This window comes from Notechis scutatus, chromosome Z, assembly GCF_049901735.1.
Source record: "Notechis scutatus isolate UNSWTSFEM ecotype Mainland chromosome Z, rNotScu1.2, whole genome shotgun sequence".
Lineage (NCBI taxonomy): Eukaryota > Metazoa > Chordata > Lepidosauria > Squamata > Elapidae > Notechis > Notechis scutatus.
In genome coordinates, this window is record NC_142025.1 from 74,532,525 (window position 1) to 74,555,832 (window position 23,308).

The window sequence follows — 23,308 nt, forward strand, 5'->3', positions numbered from 1 at the left end:
CTTTGAATATGAGATATAGTCATAGAAAAAGAACAGTTATGTCTGTAAATATTGTATACTTTTTTCCTACCAATTAAAAAGTATAACCAATATTATTTTTTAAAAAATCAAATCATGAACATGGCTATTTTAAAACTCCTGCATTATTTTGATTCAAATGGAAAGATCTCATGAATCAAAAGGATCAATCTTCCCAAATTTCATCACATTGTTAAAATTAAAAATCAGAATTCTCATAGAAATCAAGAGAAAGAATGAAGTTTGGAAACTCACTTCTGATTCGAATCATACATTGAATAAAATAGTCTCCTGCTAGATCCACAAATATTTTTTTATAATTAATGAAATGAAGGTCAAACCAAATATAGATTCATCATGGTCTCCAATAAAGATCATTATACTGGATCATGTGCTAAAAATGTATCATATATTTGTTTTCCTTTTTTTAAATAGAACTCTAAAGCTACTGGGACTTGCAGAAATACAAAGAACCTATATTTAAAAAGGGTACATTTCAGATTGGTATTGACTTGATCTTGCTGCTACAAATCATTGGTTACAATGTACTCTTATCCAAATATGGCAACTATATTTATAGGCTGGCATAAAGTATTCTAAATCATGCTTAATTATTTCCTACATAGCTTCAACTAGAATGAAAAGAGTATGCCTCTTTTAAATACTAATTGTGATTTATTGAAACCATAATAGTTGCTATAATCATAACACTTAGCATTTTCATGCTTCTGTGAGAGATGAAAACATTCACCAATTAATCACCAATCTTCAATTACTGTTTGTTGTTTCATATACAACTGTGAATTAAGGAAGTATTTTATTTTACCTATCATTATTTCCTATTTCTATAACAGATGCCAAAAGGGCAATAAACTGGATTTGGTCTTAATTGTCTGTCTCTTTCTCTGAGAAATACTATAGAAATATTCTTCTGGAGACAGCTGGATCAGTTGTTGTTTTTCTATTGATATAATCTTTGAATTGCCTCAGAACCCCATCCTGACTCCAGGAAAAGGAAGGAGTCCTTTGTGTATTTTACTCCACTAGTGATTACCGACTATAGGGGGCAGTGCTCATCCTCATTTCAAGATTATTGAGTCATTAAAAAGACATTTTTGCAGTCATGTGTCCAGCATGACATTATGAAATGCTGTTACTTTCCCACCAAAGCCTCCAGCCCCTAATTATCTTTGTTGCTCTTCTTTGCACTCTTTCAAGAATCTCAATAACTTTTTATACTGTGGTGACCAAAACCTAATGCAATGTTCCAAATGTAGTCTTACCAAGGATTTATAATGTAGTGCTAGCATTTCATGTGATCTTGATTGTATCCCTCTGTTAATGCATCCCATGATTGCATTAGCTTTTTTGGTGGTGTTGTCATCTGCCAGCAGCCTGTGGAGATGGGAGCAGAGTCAGACTGTGGGGAGGAACATGAGCCAGTCTGGGAGTCTGGGGTGGTTTCGGACAAGGGTTCTGCATCCGATATAGAGATGGGCCAGGGCCATCTAGGAGTTATGTGTTGACTCTGGAGCCACCAGAATCTGACAGCAGCAAGGCAGAGGAACAGGGGGAGCCTGTTCCCAGTGCACGCATGCGCAGAGCTGCCAGAAGGCAGAACAGTTAAGACAACAGGGGTGATTTGAGAGTAAGGCTTGGAGGTATTTGGCCCTTCCATAAAACATAAAGGAGGAGCAAAGAGACATGAACCTTTGCAGGAAGCAACTTTGTTTGTACTGGTTGGTTTTGAACAACTAATTGGCGATTTAGTCATTGGCAGCATTTCAAGAAAGATAAAGATGCATGCTTATCAGACTTATCCTGAAGGACTTTGGCAGATTTCTGTTGAACTATTTACAAACTCATTTTGAGACTCATTACAGGCTATGAATGATTATAATTCATAGCCGTTGAAATAAAACAAAAGGTTTTTGGAACTAACATGTGTTTGTTAATGTCTCAGGAAGCCTTGGTCAGAACAGAGGTGGCTGCAGCACATTGCTGGCTCATATTTAAGTGATTGTCCATTAGGACTCCAAGATTCATTTCAATTACTACTATTACGGCAGATTCCACCTAATACTTGGGAGTGTGTTGTGGTTAGCCGGCAGCAGGTGCGGACGGTGGAGGAGAGCGAGGACTCAGGATCTGCAACTGGGATGGCATGCCTTTTTATGGTACGAGAAAGGTAAATATGGTACGAGAAGGGTAAGATGAATAGCTATTTCCAGAGGCATTACATTAGAAATACATTACTGCTAGTATGGACCAAAACGAAAGAGCAACACTACCTGAAAATGCCAGTATGGTTATCTATAATGGAGACATGGATATATCCTAATGTTATAAATATGGATAAAACCAAAAGATATAAGGACATATTAAATGAAAGGGGAGAACTAAAAACAAAACAAAAACTAAAAAAGTTTAGGGACTGACCTATCATGGTAGCCACAATTGCAGATACAATCCAGACAGTGATGGGATTCAAAAATTTTTTACTACTGGTTCTGTGGATATGGCTTGGTGGGCATGGCAGGGGAAAAATACTGCAAAATCTCCAGTCAGAGGTGGTATTTACCAGTGCTCTGAACTACTCAAAATTTCTGCTACCGGTTCTCCACAACTGTTTAGAAACTGCTGAATACCACCTCTCAATTCAGATATGAAAAAGATAGGAAGAAGTATGAGTTTTATAACGAACCAAACGAGCTAGATCAGATTCAAATGGAAACATATGAAAAATTAATTAAGAGGAAATACAATTATTTATTAACTATCAAATTGGAGGAAGAACAAATAAAAGAAGCTATAATAATTTGGGCTAAGAATTTTGGCTATGCAATAGAGTTGGACAGGTGACAGAAATTATGGAATAGATATTATAAGCTTAATGATGTCAACAGCGTATAAAGAGAATCTTTATAAAATATTTTATAGATGGCACTATTCACCTGCAAGAATAGCGAATATGTATAAAAATAATCTGTTAAATGTTGGAAATGTAACAAAAGACCAGATTCATATTATCATTTGTGGTGGATGTGTCCCAAAGCAAAAAAATATTGGAAGAAAATTCACATAGGGCTGGAAATTTTGACAAAACAACACATAGACTTGAAACCTGAGACATTCCTGTTGGACATGCTACCAGAAAACTATAATAAAGGTAATACATATTTAATTGTATATATTCTAACAGCAGCCAGTATTGCATATGCACAGTACTGGGAAAATGAAGTAACCCCTACAGATGATAATATAATCAAAAAGATTCTGGAATGTGCAGAAATTGATATGTTAACTCTAAAAATTAAAGAAAAAAAAAAGATTCGGAATATTTTATAACATGTGTTAGTACATCTAATAGAGGTTAGATGAGTGGATTTATGTGAAAATATGGACTACATGGGAGAGAAAAACTGACTAGTAAATATTTTGATGGTTATATAACTGATGTCAATATGTAAGATAGTATAGTTTCTAATAACGATTGATACTACCTTATATATATATGTGTATGTACATGATTATAATGATTGTGATAATGTTCATATTTGGACACCTAGAAAACAAACTGTTCAATATAGAAATGGAATTTGTGATACAAACAATAAAAATATTTATTTTAAAAAAGGCAGATTCCACCTGTTCTATTCCTGTATATTTGGTTTTTCTTGCCTAAGTATACCTTACTTTTCTCACCATTGAATTTCTTTTTGATAAATAGGGCCCAGTGTTTATTGAGAATCTTGAGCCTATCATCTAGGATGTTGGCTATTCCTGCCAGCTTAATGTCATCTGCAAATTTCCCCTTCTATTCCCTCATCTAAATTGTTTATGAAGATATTGAAGAGTAGTAGGCCTAATACAGAACCTTGTGATATCCTACTGCATACTTTTCTTCATGTAGATATAGTTCTATTATGGACTACATGTTGAGTGCAGTCTGTCAGCTAGTTACGAATCCATCTGATGGTGGTGTTGTCTATCCCACATTTTTCTAACTTACTAAGAAGTAGGTTGTGGTCTACTTTGTAAAATGCCTTACTGAAATCCTAGTATACTTTGTCCAAAGCATTTTGCTGGTCCACTAATTTAGTCACTTTGTTGAAGGATGAAATCAGATTTGTTTCACATTACCTTTTCTTTTCTTTTCTTTTTTTTTGACAAGCCATGTTGGCTTCTAGTTATAGCTTTGCTTGCTTCCAGGTGTTCCCAGATCTGTTGCTTGATTATCTTTTCTAAGGTCTTCCCTGGTATTGATGTTAGGCTGATAGGTCTGTTGATTCCTGGATCCATCCCCCGCTTTTTTTTTTTTGAACCACATCAACTCTTTTCTAATCCTCTGGTAATTATCCAGCGCTCTCTGATCTCTGAAAGATATGGTTCAATGGTTCTGAGATAACATCTGCCAGCTCCTTCAGAACTCTGGGATGTCATCCATCTGGTCCTGGTGATCTGAACTCATCTAGAGTCGGCAGGTGTAATTGTACTATTTTCTTGACTGTTTTAATTTGTATTCCTAACCTGTCTTTTATGGTTCTGTTTTTGGTAGGTTGGGCTATTTTTTCCCCTTTTGCATGAAGACAGATGCAAAGAATTAATTAAAAAGCTTTTTTCACCCTGCTGCTTATCATTTCCTTGCCTTCTTACCCCCTTAGCAGATGATTGTTTCATTTACTTCTTCTTTTTTTACATGTTGAAAGAAACTTTAATTAGTTTTGACATTTGTGCACATCTTAGTTCATTCTGAGCCTTATCTTTCCTGATTTCATCTTTGCAAGTTCAGGCTACTTGTTGGTATTCTGCTTTAATCTTTCCATTTTTGTACTTACTCTTTTGTCTTTGAGTTTATTAGAGAGTTCTTTATGTGACCATGCTGGTTTCTTCTTGAATTTCTTGTTTTTCTTTTTCAGTGGTATTGAGCTAGACTGGCCTTTTATAATCACTTTTTTCAGAGTTTTCCAAGCTTCTTGAGTTGTTTTCTCCTTTAAGATTTTCATCTATGGAATCCTTCCCAAACTCTAGGTTTGTTGAAATCAGCTCTTTTAAAATAAAAGGCATTAGTTTGATTTTGTTCTGTTGCTTGTGTCTGCATTATATTGAATTCCAATATTTCATGGTCACTTTCCCACAAAGTTCATGCAACTTCAACCTCCACTATCATTTCATCTCTATTAGTAAGAATTAAGTCCAGTATAGCTGACCCTCTAGTTCTTTCCTCTTTTTGATGACAAAGTTGTCAGTCAGGGTAATCTTACTTTAGCATAATGGTAAAATTGCTTTACCATTATGAGATTAATTACCCTCTAACATAGAATAATATTTCTTCTTCTATCAATGTGCTATATATATGTATATATACTACATATGCATTAAGTGCATGTAGTAATTATTGTACTCTTCATAAAGTTAACAAGGGGCTTTTCATGGAATCGTAGTATCCAAGGGCTGGTGTTCTAGTCCAACCCTTTACAGTTGACCCTGCATTTGCTTCCTATGTTTCCTGTTTTTCTTCTTTTTCATCACTCTCAGACTCATTGTCTGGTTTGTTGTGTTGGGGTTTATGCTTTGGGTTTGGTCCTATAAATTGATCTGTTTTCCTCTCCTGTTTGTTGGAACTTAGTTGACAATGTATCATGGCTAGTACAACCATGAAGCTCTTGTATTATCAGATCCTTCACTTCCTCTGTAAATTTCCACTAAGTAGACATAATCAGCATTGCATCTTTTTCTTCTTTGTGTCTTGAATTACTGAATTACTTTGTGTTTTGAATTACCTTCGTCCCTTCAACAATCTGAGATTGTCTAGGCTGGGTGTCGGCAACTCGTGGATCCAGAGCCACATATGGCTCTTTTACCCTTCTACTGTGGCTCCCTGCCAACCTGGTATGCGACTGCTCTCCATCCCAAGACACTGGCCCAACCCAGCTGTGGCCAATGCCAACCTCGCTACCATAAGGGCTGGCAGGGTGGGAATGGGATCTGGGAGGAGGATACGATGGAAAGGGGGACAGCCCCAGAGCTGAGGAGTGAGTACAAGTGGCTTCCCCAAAGATGACCCTCCTGCTTCTCACAAACCCTCTGGCTGGCTGTTGTGGGGATGGGAGGACACGCGCGAGTGGGGATGCCTTCCTTAAGCAAGCAGCCAGGCTCGGCCAAAGTGCAGCAAAATTGCACGGAGTGGGCAGGCTGACTGGCTGATGGGCGGGTGTCTTTGGCAAGGGCACTCTGGCTTTCTCTGAGCCTAATCCCCAGGGTGGGTGGATGAGGTTCAGCAGAATCAGCCCCTTTTCCCACTGCCCTGAGCTTCTTTATTCCTCCAGATGAGTGAAAGTCCCCCATGCAAGATTTAAAGCCACCCAGAGGACATTTTTCAATGAAATCCGCCGGCAGCACTGCTCAGCTGGAGGAATAAAGAAGCTCAGGGCAGTGAGAAAAGGGGGCTGGCTCCACAAAAGCTCGCGTGTCCACCCTGGGGATCAGGCTTGGAAAAAGCCAGAGCACCCTCACCAAAGATGCTCACCTGTCAGCCAGTCAATCTGCCCACTCTGTGTGCCTTCACTGCTCTTTGGCTGAGCCTGGCCACTCATTTGAGGAGGGTATCCCCACTCATGCGTGAGAGAGGCCCTATTTACTTGCTAACCAATTTTTTCTAAATTCCCTGTGAAGTCAACTTGCTTCTCCTTGATGGAGTATATATATGTAAAAAATGTTGTTCTCTCCTCCCAGCTATTTTTCAGGTTTATATTATCAATCACAAGAATAGACTCTATTTCTAGAGATCACATCTCATGATGGCAGATAATCTATTCATTCTTCATTTTGTCAACCTAAAGTGATAATAATTTTTGTTACTGACCAAGCAGATTTAAAAACTTCATACACTTTGGCCAAGTTATAAGAGTCCCGATTGATTTATAGTGAAGCTACTTGATTTAAAATGCTTCTTCTAAAAATGTGTAATAGAATATAGGGTTGTATATGTGACATAACTTTAAGTAAGGACTGTTTTGGTTATTTTTGAAAAAGTGGTTGAAACTAAGAATAAGAAATTATATTTAGATTTATGGACCTTGACTGTGATTTCACCATCAATTGTAATATATTACTATACTGTACCTTGTTCAGCTCAGTTCTATTCCATTTTGCTTTACCTTAATGTTTAATTTTTTTGTGCTGATCATAATAAAGATTGTTTGAATGAATGAATGTTTTAGATTTATGTAGAACAATAAACAAAGCTATTATCTATTGTTAAATCAAATATCTTTCACATAGGTCAAGAGATTTCTTTTCATGGATATCAGAAATGAAAGACTTTGTGTTATTTATATTTTTTATGCACAAGCTTCTCTGAAACATTTAAACCAAATAGAAAAATATACATATATTAAATTAAACAGACAAAATAGTGGCTTAAATATATATTTAGCTTGTTCATCAGACTTTGTACATGTTCCATACATTTATGTAGAGATGTTGACTTTTTTTTTTCAATGTCATCCTTATCCAAGAGAAAATTTAGCTAAATTTAAACATTTCTGTAATTCATTTATTTCACTGGGAAAATTAAGTATATTCTTAAATTTTCTTTCACTTCACTCTCTTTTCTCTTAGAACATGCCTCATTTTGCAACTTATTTTGTTTTAGCCTATGTTACATTGATCTTCCATTGCTCTATTTAATTCAGACAAAGACAAATGTGCAGTTTTACCATCTGTCAAAAGAAAGAAAAAAATCTCTTTCTGTTTATAAATTTAAATATTTACTTGATATTGAGGAAAGCACTCTTTTTGGATACAGAATACTGCATGAAAATTCCTACCCTACTTATTACAGCCCAAACTGTTACATATGTTTAAGATTCTCAGAGCCTTTCAGCATAGAATGACATTCCCAAATGGTTAAATTCCAGCTGGTATTGCAGGTGTTCAATACTTAGGAGATTCTTTAAAGCTGCCCGTCGAAGCTGTAAAAAAGGATATGAACAATTCATCCCTTGTTACTAATTTTTTAAAACTGTTAAATCATTTATTGCCTACTATTCTTTTCTCCTGTTATCTCAATATTCTTTGCTTTTTATGTCAGACATAACAAGTTCAACTTATAGTAGAGTTTGATTATATTTGTATCTAACTCCAAGCAGAAATAAATAAAATCCACCCCATTCTTTTAGACATATGGATTTACTATCCTTAGTTCTCACTTGCACTTTTCCAGTTAAAATTTGTACATCATTTGATGATTCTTCTGGTCTTGGCCCCTTAATATGCAGAAAATGGCTGTCACCAAGATAAATAATTATTGCACACATCTATCTTATCATTGCATATGTCTATCTTATGTCTATTATGTTCTTCACTGGATTGGGAAATCCTTCTCATGATCATTCTTGTCCCAGTGATCTCCCACTTGAGCTACTGAATTTTCTTTGCATGGAGTTCTTGAAGGTCATGTAGAAACTAAATTGGTCCAAAATATCACTATACAAACACTCATTAGTGCCCACATAATATATCTGTTCTATAAGATCACTGGTTATCAGAAGGGCTCCAGCTACAATTAAATGTAATAGTTCTCCTGTAAAATCCTATGTGCATTATAACTTGGTAATATTCAGAACCATTTTTCTCCCTAATTTTTGTCTGACTTGTAAGAGTTGGTAGAGCTGATGCAATCCAACTCCAGCTATAAAACATTGTCATTTCAGGGCAAGGATGTCAAACTCACATTGTCACCGCGGCATCACGTGATGTATCAAGACATTTTTTCCTCTTTGCTAAACTGGGTATGGGCATGGTCAGTGTGTGATGCATCTGGTCCGTGGGCTGGGAGTTTGACAGCCCTGTTTTAAGGAATGTAGGAGATACCCTTCTGTAGCTGAACATGCCTCAGAGTTCACAATGTATGTATGTGAGGGTGAACTGGCTGTGACATCTGTCACCCCATTGATTTCCAGGATTGATTTGGCTGATTTGGCTGGCTAGGTGGGTTTCCCTTTCTCCCTTACCATCCATGTACATCCCTCCTGAAGCTGTGTGCTCTGTGGAAGGAGACAGCCATCCCAGATAGAAGAAGTATACCAGTATTTAGTCAAGGGTGTATGATAGCTCACAATGTATAGAGATTTCCACTTCAAGTCCAACACCCACAGATTTTACACTAGATAGAAAGAGAGTATTTGGGGTATGTTGGGTGTCAAAGCCACTGTTGTGGATAAAACCCAGAACATCCATGAATACTTAAGTAAGATGGCAGCCAGTGATGACCTCTGGATAGAATTCTTGAGGCAGAAACATCTGTAGGAGAAAGATTAAGCAGAGGAAGTACCATGGCAAGTTAAGATCCTGCATGGGATGTACGGTTGACAGATAACTGAGGTGGCAGACATTAGGAAATCCTACCAGTGGATGAAAAGGCCTGGAGTGAACAACAGCATTAAGGCTTTAAATCCTAGCAGCATAAGAATCCATAGAAGCAGGAGTCTCTACACTAGTCTCTGGGTGTTGGACTTGCAGACTATGAAAAGAGATTTTTAGACAGAGTCCAACATATAGTGGCAGTTTGTAAGATGCTGGCAGAAACAGCATACATTGAACTGTGCAACCAAATACAGACATTGTGCATAGAGAACATGCACTAGATTTTTCTATGTCTAGATTGGACATATATAAGGTTGTGGAAAATAAGAGGGCTAAGATTCTCTGGAATTTCCAGACAGGCAGGTACTGACTAATCAACCAGACATTGTGGTGGTAGACAACGTCCAGAAGACAGTGGTGGTAATAGATGTAGTGGTGCCAAGTGACATCAACATCAGGGGAAAAAAATATGAGAAACTAGAGAGGTGCCAGGGCCTAACTTGGAAAATATATGGAAAATTAGGAGCACTCATGGCTGTGACACCTCAGGTCCCAGGAACAACATCAAAGCTGTCAGTCCAGAAGAGCAGTGCTAGGAACAGTTAGGATCCTGCACAGAACTCTCAAACCCCCAGGCTTCTGGTATAGGAGCCAAAATTGAGAAAGAACAGACAAGGGTCAGAAGGGAATTTTATATCTCTGTCTCTATGTCTATCAGCTCTAGCTCTCTGTCTCTCTCTTTACATGTCTGTCTCTGTCTCTCATCTCAAAATGCAAGTGTAGAAAAGAATCATTTTAAATGAGAAATCATCTTTTGATTTCATCAGCCAACTCTCCAAGTCAGAAAATCATTTAAAAGCAGTTTATTAGTACCCTAGTAAAGTGGGATCTCTCTATGAAAAGGGAGAGGCCCATTTTATTCCTTTTTATAGCTAACACAACAACAAAAATTCAAGAGGAAAGTTGGACAGGATAAAACTAACTCTCCTTTGCCAAGTAAATCAACTACAAAAGGTAGTTGATATTAAGAAACGTTTTCTTATCAGAAGGTAGCCTTCAGCCATCTTTCTGTAACTTATCTTTTTAGTTTAGAAATGTACAGCAGTAGGATAAAAGTTTTCCTACATGCCAGTCTATAATGAACCTGAACATAACTTCAAAAGAGATAAAAATATAATATTGGCATAACTAACATTAAAAGAGGATAAATACTGTGTAACATAAACCAATATGAATTTATGATTATTGAATTATATAATTTGTTAAATTCTGCAAATATGACTATTAAGAGAATATGCATATCAAAAGAAATAATATTAAGAATATAGAGATTGACATAAAGTAGCATATGAGAATATTGAATAATGAAAATTGATAATACATAGTAATACTAAATTAGATAAGAAGATTAATAGTAGGAATATGAAACTATGGTCATGTTTGTTCCAAAATGTTAAATGACCAGGAACCACACTGTTCACACAACAATGTATTTATAGAAATAAAAAATAAAAAATGTATTTAACTTCAAAAGAGAGAAAATAAGTCAAATTAAAACACAGAGTTACTATGTTATTTAACAAGTTACAAAATCTCTGTCATGTGCCCCTCATAATTAATATAAGGCCCTTATCATCAGTGCCTTACTCAATATGTAAGAAGTTACTAGCCCAAACTCCAGAAGAAGTGTTTGTGTATATGTAGTAATGTGATAAATATTTTTTCTTTTCTTCAGCTAATAAGTTTTCCTAGCTAAGAAAGAGACTTTTTGGTTGTTTTTTAATTAATGGGTTCTGCTACTTTATCATTTCTGCAGTCATTTGAGACAAAAGTGTTACTCAGATCATATTTTTGAACAAGCACTTTATTACACATCAGACAAAGCTAAGTCACTGTGCTACTTCAATAAAAATAAAACCTATGCACTTAGAAGCTTTTACTCATTTGAGGTATTCTTTCCTATAAGAAAGAAAAGTGTTTCAACCCAAAAGAACAACATGAGAAAAGAATAATTCTTTAGTTTTTCTTCTCTCTCTCTCTCTCTCTCTCTCTCTCTCTCTCTGGATCCTAAAAGGATTTTCACAACTACATGAATTAATATTTTTTAAAAGTTTTCAAACTTTACCATCATCAGCTGTTTATTAGCATAGTGCATTTCTTCTTTCATTTCTGTTTGGTGCCTCTTCCTGCTTCTTGCAAAACACCTGTCTTCCTGTGATTTCAGCTCCAGGCACATGTCTCGGTCATGTTTCGACCTAGTGAATAGGTGTGATGTGGAACACAGCGTGGAACATCAATAGTGTAACACATTTTGATAGAATAATTCATCAAACAGAACTTCTAAAGTTCTGTTTTTTACAAGAAGTTACATTATAATCACAATTCCTCTTTCAAAGAGGAAATGTCCATATATGAGCCATTTGTCTATTTACAAATGTCCATTTGTAATTCCATCTGACCAAGTTACTTTTTAAAAAGTATTAAGTTAAAGAAAGTATATTTTAATAAAACTTAACAATAACTTAGTAAAAATGTTGTGCAATGTTTCACAGTTAACAGAAAAGTGTGCTTTGGAAAGCACAAGATAGTTAAGTAGCACCAGTCAATAACTACTTAAGATAGCTGACCTTTGCCTGAGGTATAATCAAAATCATGACTGGTAGGAGAGGAACTGGATTTAATCCTTTTTATTTCAGTGTATTCTAGATGCTTTCTGTCAAGTTGCTACAACCCCCTCAAAGTATATATTTATGCCACATTTCTGTATGTGTAATTAGCAGTGGTATATCTAAACTCTGTCAAGGACCTTGGAGTATTCATCTCTAATGATCTAAGTGCTAGAGCCCACTGTAACTACATAGCCAAAACGGCCTTAAGAGTTGTTAACATAATCCTGCATAGCTTTTTCTCCAGCAATATCACACTACTAACTAGAACATACAAAACGTTTGCTAGACCAATACTTGAATACAACTCATCAGTCTGGAACCCGCATTATGTATCTGATATTAATAAAGTTGATAAAGTCCAGAAATATTTCACAAGAAGAGTTCTCCACTCCTCTACTCGTTGCAGAATAGCTTATGCCACTAGACTTGAAATTTTAGACCTAGACAACCTAGAAGTACGCCGCCTTCGGTCCGATCTAAATATAGTACATAAAATTATATATTGCAATGTCCTACCTGTCAATGAATACTTCAGTTAAACCATAACAATATAAGAGCATACAATAGATATAAACTCAAGGTAAACCACACCAAACTTGATTGCAGGAAATATGACTTCAGCAACAGAGTGGTCAATGTCTGGAATACTCTACCTGACTGTGTGGTTTCTTCCCCAAACCCCAAAAACTTTAACCTAGACTGTCTACCATTGACCTCACCCTTTTCCTAAGAGGTCTGGCGGGGGGGTGCATAAGCACAACAATATGCCTACTGTCCCTGTCCTGTTTTTTATATATATGTATCCATTTCATGTATTCATAACTATCTTTATACTTATACCTGTTAGCTTATATTCACTTGACAAAATAGAAATAAATAAATAAATAAAAATATATAGCAGCTATTCATAAAGAAACTTCTCATAGAAACCTTGCCTTTCTCCCTACATTCTTCCTATATTCCAAAAAAAAAAAAAAAAAAAACCCACGCAGGAGATCTTTTAAGTTCAAGTTAAATGGAAAAAAATTAATGTCATATTCCACTTTTAAAAGAGAAAAAAGAACTAATGGATATGATGTGCTCACTTGTGGTCTTAAGTTGAGGACTACCTATATATGGAAGTGAATATAGCATATAATCAGTAATTATGTGCCACTATAAACTGTCTCAAAGCATACTAAAGGAAAGTATATTTAGGAAGCATTTTGTGTTTGATTGTTTATATGCTACTCAGAGTTGGTTTTAGTGAGATTTGAGATTATAAAATTTTATTAATAAATAAATGATGCTTACTGTGGTTTAGAACAGCGGTCACCAACCAGTGGGCTGTGGCTCACTGGTAGGCCACGAGAAAACGTTGATGGGCCACAGCATGCTGAGGCAGGGAGGCGGGGCAATCCTGCAGTCTCCTGTGTTGTGGCTGCTGCCGCCTGCCTCAGCGCATCAAGGAGGCCAAGCAGCAGTGGGAAGAGCGCGGACCTCCTGAGCCGCAGGAAGCAGCTACCCTCAGGTGAAGATGTTGCAAGGGGGAGGCTCGACCCTCTCTTCCTCCTCGCCAGAAGTGCTCACATGCTCAGCAGGAAGGAGGCAGCTTTTTTGGGGCCAAAAGGGCAGTGAGTGCTTTGTGTGTGGGCGTTTCTGTCGAGGAGGAAGAGAAGTTCCTGGGGGGCGCAGGAGATCATGCCCTCCCCTCGCAGGCCAGGAAACACCCGGGAAGAGCTCTGATGCTGCGATCTCCCACGCCTCTGCGCTCCGAAGCTTCTCTTCCTCCTCGCCAGAAGTGCTCACATGCTCAGAGGGAAGGAAGAGGCTTGTCAGGGGCCAGAGGGGCGGTAAGCACTTTGCACGTGAGTACTTCTGTCGAAGAGGAAGAGAAGATTCGGGGTGGGGGGTTCGAGCCTCTCACTTGCAACATCTTCCCTTGAGGGCATTGCTGACAGCCACTCAACCTCCTCGATGCATGGAGGAAAGAGGCAGGAGGTGACACCAATTCAGAAGATCCTTTCCCCTCACCCCCACCCCCTCACAGGCCAGGCCTATACATTGGCGTCAATTTCCTTGTCCCCCTTGGCACTCTGCTCTGCTGTCCCCACCAAGGCCCCAGCCATTGCTGCCCAGTGAAAACACAGTAAAAGCTAGCAGAAACACAGCTCTTGCTGGTGTGAAAGAGCTCAGATCGAGGAAGGCACAGGCAAGAGAAGACAGAAGCTGCCGCCTTTGAAAAGTGCTGCTTTCTGTTGCCTGTGCCTTCCGATCTCTGCTCTTTCACCCCAGCTAGAGCTGTTTCTGATCGCTTTCTTTTCCTAGGGGTGCGGGCAGCAGAGATGTCAGAGCTGCTCTCCCCCCTCAGCAAGCCAGGCCTAGAGGAACACAAAGAATTGCAGGTGAGTGCCAGAGAAAGGTATGTTGGAAATGCCAACACACGTTTCCGGCATGCTCTCCTCTGTCCCGAAGTAGGATTGACTGGTGGGAAGGGAGCAGGGAACAGGGTAGGAGGGAAGGAGAAGCCCAGCTGGTTTTCCTTTGGCATGGGGAGGGTGGAGACCAAATGCACAGACCAAAAGAGTGCTGAGGAAGACTTCTGCTAATAACCAGCCTGTTTGTGCAGGTGAGAGCTCAAGCTTTTCTGGGCTCGATACCCCTCCTTCGGGCTCCACACAGGGAGGGATCCTTCTCTGCTTGGAAGCAGCAGGAGAAACCTGGAGCTTAGCCTCAGGGAGTCCTCTTATGTGGAGGCCGAAGGGAAGGGGGGTTGCCTGGTTTTTAGGAGATAGATAGATGTAGCGGTAGAGGTAGAAGTAGAGATATATAGATATATATATAATATACAGTATAATATCTATATCTATCTATCTATCTCTATCTCTATCTATCTATCTATCTATCTATCTATCTACCTACCTACCTACCTACCTACCTACCTACCTACCTACCTATCTAAAGCACTAGTATAATGACGTGGGAAAATACCCGAACAAAGCTGAATACCATATGTATGTATGTATGTATGTATGTATGTATGTATGTATGTATGCATGTATGGCATTCAGCTTTGTTCGGGTATTTTCCCACGTCATTGTAGTTGTGCTTTTAAAGTTGTAGCAACGTTTCGGCAGAATCTCATCTGCCATCATCAGGCTTCTGTATAGTGTTCATCTGTGAGTCAGACTTTTACAGTGGTTTCAGTTTTAAATTTGGGGCTAGCCTACTGCTGTGCCAGAATGGTTTTTTCTTCATCCTGATTGGTTGGGAGTCTTGGTGTGTGTTTATTGGTCTTGGAGTTTGCTGTGTTCTGCTTGATTGGTGTTTCTAATATCTTCTGTCTGTTTTTTGGCTCTTTTTGTATCTTGACTGGCTGGCAACATTGTGTTACTTTATTGGAGGCCTTTAGTGCAGCTTGGCTCCGGGTAAAAATGACGGCTATCATTAGTTAGGAAGCTAGGTTTCATCTGGGTGCCTGGTTGGGGTGTGTTTGAGCTGGAGATATCAGGGGGGATCTGTTTGTGCCCAGGTGTTTGCCTGGCTAGTGGTGTGGAGATTTTTTTGTTTGTGAGTGCAGGCTTCCAAATAATTGACAGTGTGGTGGAATCATCTCTTCTTTTCATGCCTTCAGGTCTTTTTTCAATCTCTATGGCTTCTCTGATGATTCTGTGGCTGGGGTTTTCTATAGTGGCTAGGGTTTTGGTGCCATTGAAGTTGATGCTATGACCTGTGGCTTCCATGTGTTGGACTAGTGAGGAAGTGTGTTCCAGCTTTTTGACTGCATTTTTGTGTTCATCCAGGCGGGTACTTATTCTTCTATTGGTCTGTCCAATGTATGTGGCCGGGCATGATGCACAGGGGACTTCGTATATGCCTTGGTTTTCCAGGTCAATTTTATCTTTGGGGTTTCTAAGGATGGCTGCTATTTTTCTGTCTGTTTTGAAGGCAGTCTTGATGTGATGTCTGTGTAGTATCTTACTAAGATAAGTATCAAATATTCAAATATGCCATCAATCCTATATAAATAAGTTATCCAACCTATAATTACATCATGGCTGTATTGTTGTCTTGCCCTGTATTTTAATTTAAAATATGTTGTATATACTTCAGTTGATTTAAAATAGAACAGCAGACTTTAATTAGGACTGTGTGATTTATTCACTGCCAGATTTAAACAATATATATGCCTTAGCACTAAAATATACTTACTATTCATAACAAATAAACAGCCTTTGTATGACCATCAAGTCCTGATGTACTTCAGTTCAGTGTCTATTGGTAGCTTCTGTCTTATCTGCATTTTCAGGTAAACGTCAAAAGTTTTACTTAACTAGGTGCTTTCTGCCTTAAGATTGAACAGGGGCCTTTAATTACAATTAAAAAGCAGACATTCAAAATCCATTTACCTTTGAAGAAATTTAGAAAACTCTTTAAATTTTGCCAGCATCTGAAATGGAACAAAAGATAGTGTAAAGCAACACAATAACCTAGTATCTTGGTCCTAATGATTGTGACAGCAGCTCTTTTTCACTTAACAATGTTAAAAGTGAACTTTTTTGTACTTTTCTATAATGTGAAATTCATTATTTCAATTGAACAGCTGAATCACTTTACTTGCTACTTAGCTATGGTGCAAGAGGACTTACAGTCAAGGTGATTTTACTATAAGAATTTTTAACCACGGAGCAGGGGTGGGATTCTCCCTGGTCAGTCCGGTTCTATAGAACTAGTTGTTATGCCCAGTTCGGAGAACTGGCAGATCGCACCACTGGCGGGCCTCTCCCCTCCCCACCAGGCCCACTCGCTCCTTACCTTCCAACTTGCCTGCATTTGCCTAATTTTTGATAAGTTGCTATTTTCTCTTTTATTTTCCAATCATCAGCTGTTCCTACTATCAGCTGTGCCAGGAGATTTAGATTAGCTAGAAAGCAGGAAATCGTTGGATTTCTTGCTTTCTAGCTAATCTAAAAGCAGAGCTGAACCTTCCTTAGGATTGAAGCTTCTATTTTTTAGTGTAGACTCAGGTAGCAGATTGCAGAATGGTAGATCTCTTAGTGAATCTGTGATTCTGGGAGCAACTCAATCTGCCTGCCTGCTTTGCCTGATTTGAGTAAAAGTTGCTCTTTTTTATAAAAAAATAATATTTACATAAATATTTACAATATTTACATACAAGCCATGCCCACCCAGTCATATGACCACCAAGCCACACCCACAAATTAGGCCACACCCACAGAACTGGTTGTTAAGAAATTTGAATCCTATTCTTGCCTTGGAGAATAAACTACTACTTTTTTGTGTGTGTAAATTTTATTTGAGTTTTCACAGAGAGAAAAAAAATACAAAGAAAACATCTTTTTTGAAAGTAGCATAATCCCGGGTTACATTTCTTTGTACAGACACAAATTCAGGTTCATGCTCATATTTATATTCTATTCCATATCTTATTACTATTTTACATTTTCTCCATAGCTTCTCCCCTCTTTTAATTTTCTCAATTTTATTTTAATGATCTCATCTCAATTCAAATCATTGTATTTATATTTTTTGTCTGTCCTGTTTCAATTATCTATTATCTTTTCTCATTAAACAAAATTTCTCCTGTAGTTACTGATTGGAGTATGACGCCTTTATATCTTTTCCCTAAAGTTGTAACATTCAATATAATACATAACTTCCATTCGGATTTTGCTTGGTACATTCTTAAAATACACACTGTATTCTTAAAAATATATATTATAAATGTATATAATTAAAACAACATTCCATTCCAATTCAATTCTATCATTAATATTAATATTCATTAAAGTCTTAACATCTTTAACATTACTTTTCAATTAAATATCATACTTCTATGGGAACAATTATAAGCTTTCCATAGTTAATTTCCCCCCCTTCACTTATATTTTATAAAACATTAACTAATTAAAATGTTCCCGCTCCTTCCTAATTCAATTTTCTCATTTATTTTATTTCACTTATTTTATTCACAAACATTTCACTAAATTACACTATTTTATCCCTCATTTTAATCATACGTTGTTTCCAATTTTCTAAAGTTATTTCTATTACTAATATAACAATACAATCTTATGTACCTTTACAGAATCCCTTTTTCAGTTAGATTTTCACCCATTATTTCTAAATAGGTCCTGTTTCTCTATATCTTGCTCCAGTCCTTTGTAACTTCTTTTCCTTTCCTTCTTCCCTCTCTTCTTCTCTCTCCCCTTTTTACCTCCTTGTCTCTCTACCTCTATTTCTCTCTTCTATATTCCCCTTTTCTGTTGCTTTCCAGTATTATACTTATTTTTTGAATTATTTTTCTTTTCTTTGGTTGTTTTTTTAAGTCTTAAATTCTCCATTCTCTTTCCCCCTTTTCCTTTTTCTCCCCCACATAAAATTGCTTGTTCATTAAAGATGGCTTCTTCTTTGTCCCAGTCTTCTTGTTTTGCAGTCTTGTTGTTTCTCATAGTTCCAAATCTCCATTTCTAAGAATTGAAAATGAAGCCAAAAGAATCCTTTCCTTCTTGTGCATCTTCTTTGTACTTTTTAAGTTCCATTTCAATTCATCCAGAAGTGGTGCCATTGTATAAATTTTTAAACAACCACCCGATTGATTTTAGTCATTCAAATATAATAACCAAGAATCCAAAGATCACCAAATAATCCAAATACATGCAAGCTGTTTCTTTTTTGCTCTTTTTTTCACTTTCTCCTCCTGGGGTTACTATTTAGTTGTAAAGTTTCAGTTAAAATGTATCTTTTAGAAGTCTTGTTGAAGTTTTACTGTAGATTCTTTTTAATTCCAGGCAGTCTCCTCCCTCTTCCAGATCCTTCCCTTATTCTTTTTCTCTCCCTTCCTGCTTATGAAAAAGAAAATTTTTAATGTCCAGAAATCTTTATTATCCCTTTGGCATTTTGTTTTATTTTCAGCTTAATTGCCTATTGATGTCAAAGCGTATTTTTCCGATTTCTTATTTAAGCCTCTTAGTTGTCAGTATAGGGAAGGAGAGAGAGAAAAAAAAGCCAAACCTTTCCCTTTTCACTTTCCTTCGCTGCTTCCGACTCTTCTTTGGGAGCGATGTTATTTTTTTGTAAGTTTAAATTCCAGGATACCTGAGTTGTTGCTTTTACAATTTAACCCGGTCAGCCAAAACTTTCACTTCTTATCTTCCTCCTGCACATTCTTTTCCGATCGAGTTCTTCTTTGAGGTGGCCATTTCTGACCACCACTGCAACCGCCTTCGGCAAAGGGAGTAATGGCCAGCTGAGGAGGAGAAATGCGGCTGTCCTCAACCCTGCTGGTGGTCTCCCCCCTCTTCACCACCTCTACGGGGTGGCTTAGCCCCGAAACCAGCCGGCTCGGGGTGCTCCAGCAGTGAGCCCAGACCAAAACCACGCACGATCGCGGATTTCTGTTTGTCGCCGAAGCCCTTCAAACTGGAAGTTTCTGAGAATAAACTATTTCTATTGATGGGCATCTTAACTTTCTATGCCCTTCTCTGGTTCTTTTCTTTTCTCCTTCCACACACAATAATACACAAAATACAGCACTATGTTATCAAAGTTATGCCATTTTTTCAGTTCAAAATATTTCAAATTAGCAATAGCTATCCTTAATTCAAAATTGTTTAGTCTAATCATTTATCAAAATAACCCTATTTTTACTTTAAAATATTTGTAATGGCAGGAAAAAGTCTTTTCAACTAGTTAAAATATATATTTTAAGCTGCTTTGAGGTTTCAAGCTTATTTTAGTGTCTTTTTACTCATCCTTAAAACTGAGTTTGAAACTCCTGCACAGCTAGGCCAATTCTTTTTAAAATTACTTGCTAACTGGATGCTAAATTTTGTGCACTCTTGGTATGAGCTCGAAGAATGCAAGAAGACCCCCTTTCTGAGGGAGATGGGTGGCTTAGAAATATGAAATGCAAATTAAAAATAAAATATTCTTAATGTTTTGAGGTTAGTTAAATGAATAATATTTTTTCAAACTTGAGGAATATGAAAGTGTTCTCCATAACAGTCATAATGCTGCTGAGAAACATTGTTTTTTCTTCCTATGTTTGGAGACAGAAGGATTAGACATGACTGATCATATTTCATGGCTGGCTTAGTTTAAAGCAAATATTTTTCATTTTTTCTTATGGAGAAATGACCAGAATGCAGGGGGTCATTTTAAAGCCCAACCTTTTGGCTTTCCTGGGTCCCACTGAGTGAAAAGAAATTGTCTTGTATATATCAAATATACAATATAGTTAATGTATATAAATCACTAATAATGTTAAATGTTTATGATCTTGTGGAGTTTACATTAGTTGCTGTCCAGGGCTGCATATGGCCTGCAAAATGGGTTGGACATACCTGATTTAAAGGCTACCAAATAGTTCCATGTAAGAATAACTTAGGAACCCTACTTATATGATCTATCTCCACTAAAGTTAATGAAAATTGAAAGTGAGTTAAAATATAAAATAAGATCTATAATTTGTCTGGGATATTCACAAAAAAACCAAATTATTACTCATTTGCTAGCAATAATTATTTTTTAATTTCATATGCAAGCATACATTAGATTTAATTGCAAGAATCTCAGGGCTGTACATCTTTAAGAATTAAAGAGTTTAATTAAGCATATTGATAATACTTGTTGGGATGTTATGATTAACTATGTAATATGCAATACATTAAATATAAATTTTACATATCTAAAGGCAGGTAATCCTTGTAAAATTGTTGTTTTATAGCAGAATTTGATTCGGGGAACACATTTAAATTCCATTTTTTCATCATAATTTGAATTTGTAACATATTCCATACATGAAAAAGTTATTATTCATATTATTTTTAGGAACTAAGATAAACTGACATAACTCCTTCCTAATAGTATATATGGGAAAAACTTCTAGCAAGTTGTTTAGTCTAGCTATAAAAGTGGCCCAGACTCCTGAATGTTGATAAAATCCGGTTACTTCCTAAATGATATTATCCTTCTCCTCTTTGCTACATTCCAACTGAATGTGAGAATGTGATCAAATTTACATGATTGTATGACATACTAATTCCTTATGAAGTTGCATGCATTGAAAAGAAGGTTTTAAAATAATCAGCATAAACTAATAACTCTCTCTGTAAAAGTCAGTTAAACATAATGTGTAATTGTTTTGAAAGTTCCTTAAGGCAAACTATAGGAATTACAAGATTTTTTTTTACAAAAAAGATTACATTTCTCAGAAGAATCTGAATTTTACTTGGAGTGATCTTTTTAAAAATGTACTGGAACTTCATTATATGTGAATAAAGTTTAATTTTAATTAATTATATTTTAATTAATTTTACTATATTTGTTGCCTTTCTGGCTATCTTAATACAAGTACTAAACACCAATACAGTTTTTCTTTGTATTATTAGTCTCAGCATAAGTCCTACCTCTTCTTCCTTCAGTAATTTCTCACGTAAGGCAGCATGGGTGAGTGGCTTTTTGTGCTCGGAGGATGCCATGGAGCAATCAGTATATGATCCCTCTGTTTTTCTTCTCCTGACTGATGTAGATTGTTTCTGTAGTTGCTATGACAGAGAGCTTTCAGAACTGTCAAAGAGAAGTACCCTCATTGGCTGGCTGGTGCTTGCTTAAGGAAGGGACCTCTCCCTCCCCCCCCCTCTCTTTCTCTCCCTCCTTAAGAAGAGAATTCTACAGGAAAATTGTTTATGTTATGTGCATAATATAATATCTAAATTTTATTTATGTTCTCTGCCATAGGAAAACTGTAACTGGATTATTAGATCAGTTTTATTTCTTTTTTAAAACTCTTATTCAAAGCTAACAAAACCTGAAGTAGTGTTTCAAAATCAGAAGTATAATAAATTTATTTATTTACTCAAATGCTATATTTGCCCATCACAATTCTATCGACTCTGGGTTTTAATTTATGGTTACACCAATTTCTGATTTCTAATAGAAATTACAAAACTACATTATATTTACTAAGATGAAATCCAAACTATGCCATCAACCCTGAGTTTGCTATATGTAAACTTCCAGCTAAACTAGAGTTATAGTGTTGAAATGATAAAACTCTGTCACTAAGCCAATACTGAGTGATATTTCTTTCTAAGATATGTTTTCATTTTATTAATATACTTGCAAGAAGTTCCAGGATATTCTTTTGAACTTCCTATTTACCTCTATATGTTATCTTTCATGACTATTCTTATAATTTTACTTTACAGAGGAAAACCTGTGATTTATCTGATCTTCTTAAAAACATCTCCCATTTTCTTTTTCTTGCTATTTTGTTCTATCCATCAGGCATTCCTGATCTATATTTTTCCCTAGAATTTTGCATTATTCTCTTCAGTCATTCATCTTTCTTATTGCCCAAGATATTAATATGTCCTTTTACTCTGTCTGTTATAATGTTTTGTTCTGAAAACCACTTTATTTTTCTTGTTTCAGTTTTGATGGGGCCCTTTATCATTTTCTAGATCATCTCAGTTCACTGTTTAATTTTTAAAAATGAATATTTGCCACCAATAATTCATGATGTGCTTCACAATCTGCATTTGGAAGTTACTTGGTTGACTGAATTATACTCCTCTATTCCATTTTCTATTTTGTAGCCAATTTGGTTTCAGTGGGTTTTTTTTTTTTTGAATATATATATTTTTATTTTTACAACAAAAACAACAAATAAAAAAACATCTTTCAGTTATACATTGTGTCATCTGTGTACATGTATCTTGTGCACATAGAAATATTTATATACATTTCTCATTGAATTTACATTCATATGATATTTTAGTCAATATTATATATCATATTTTATCATTATTACAATATCATTAGGTTTTTTATTACAATTACCATCTATCTTTAATAGCAAATCCAACTCTTATGTTCATGTCATGACTTATTCAAAATAATCATTTGCAATATGTCATTATTACTATATCCTTTAAATTTTTACTCTATGTTAGGAATGATAGTTACCTAACTGTTGAAACCAGGATAGTCATTTAATACTGTTGTATCTTTAAGAGAATGTTGTAATTGTGATTGGCTAAGGTTCCTCCGACGGCCATAAGATGAAGCCAGAAACCTGGTTTGTTCTCTTCTTGCATTTCCTTGTTGCCTTTTGCCTGATCGTCGTTCTGCTTGGATTTCTGTGAGTCTTGTAACTGTTAGCAAACTCCGTTTACTGAACTTTGTTTATGATACTGGACTTCATTTTTGGATTATCCCTGGACAGATTGTATTGAATATTACCTACT

At 36.4% G+C, this 23,308-nt stretch overlaps 2 protein-coding genes across 3 annotated transcripts in view; one reads left to right on the forward strand and one right to left on the reverse strand.

The window, feature by feature from the left end:
- The window catches only part of CNTNAP2 (contactin associated protein 2), a 1,285,310-nt gene that overhangs the window by 842,157 nt on the left and 419,845 nt on the right, over nucleotides 1-23,308 (forward strand). The gene's annotated exons all lie outside the window — the stretch shown is intronic.
- Nucleotides 7,768-21,576, reverse strand: CFAP141 (cilia and flagella associated protein 141). Its single transcript, XM_026681942.2, has 4 exons — nucleotides 21,467-21,576; nucleotides 16,445-16,485; nucleotides 11,513-11,642; nucleotides 7,768-7,994 (listed from the first exon to the last, which is right to left on the reverse strand). The coding sequence occupies exons 1-4, from the start codon at nucleotides 21,536-21,538 to the stop codon at nucleotides 7,893-7,895; spliced, it is 345 nt and encodes a 114-aa protein (XP_026537727.1). The 5' UTR covers nucleotides 21,539-21,576; the 3' UTR covers nucleotides 7,768-7,892.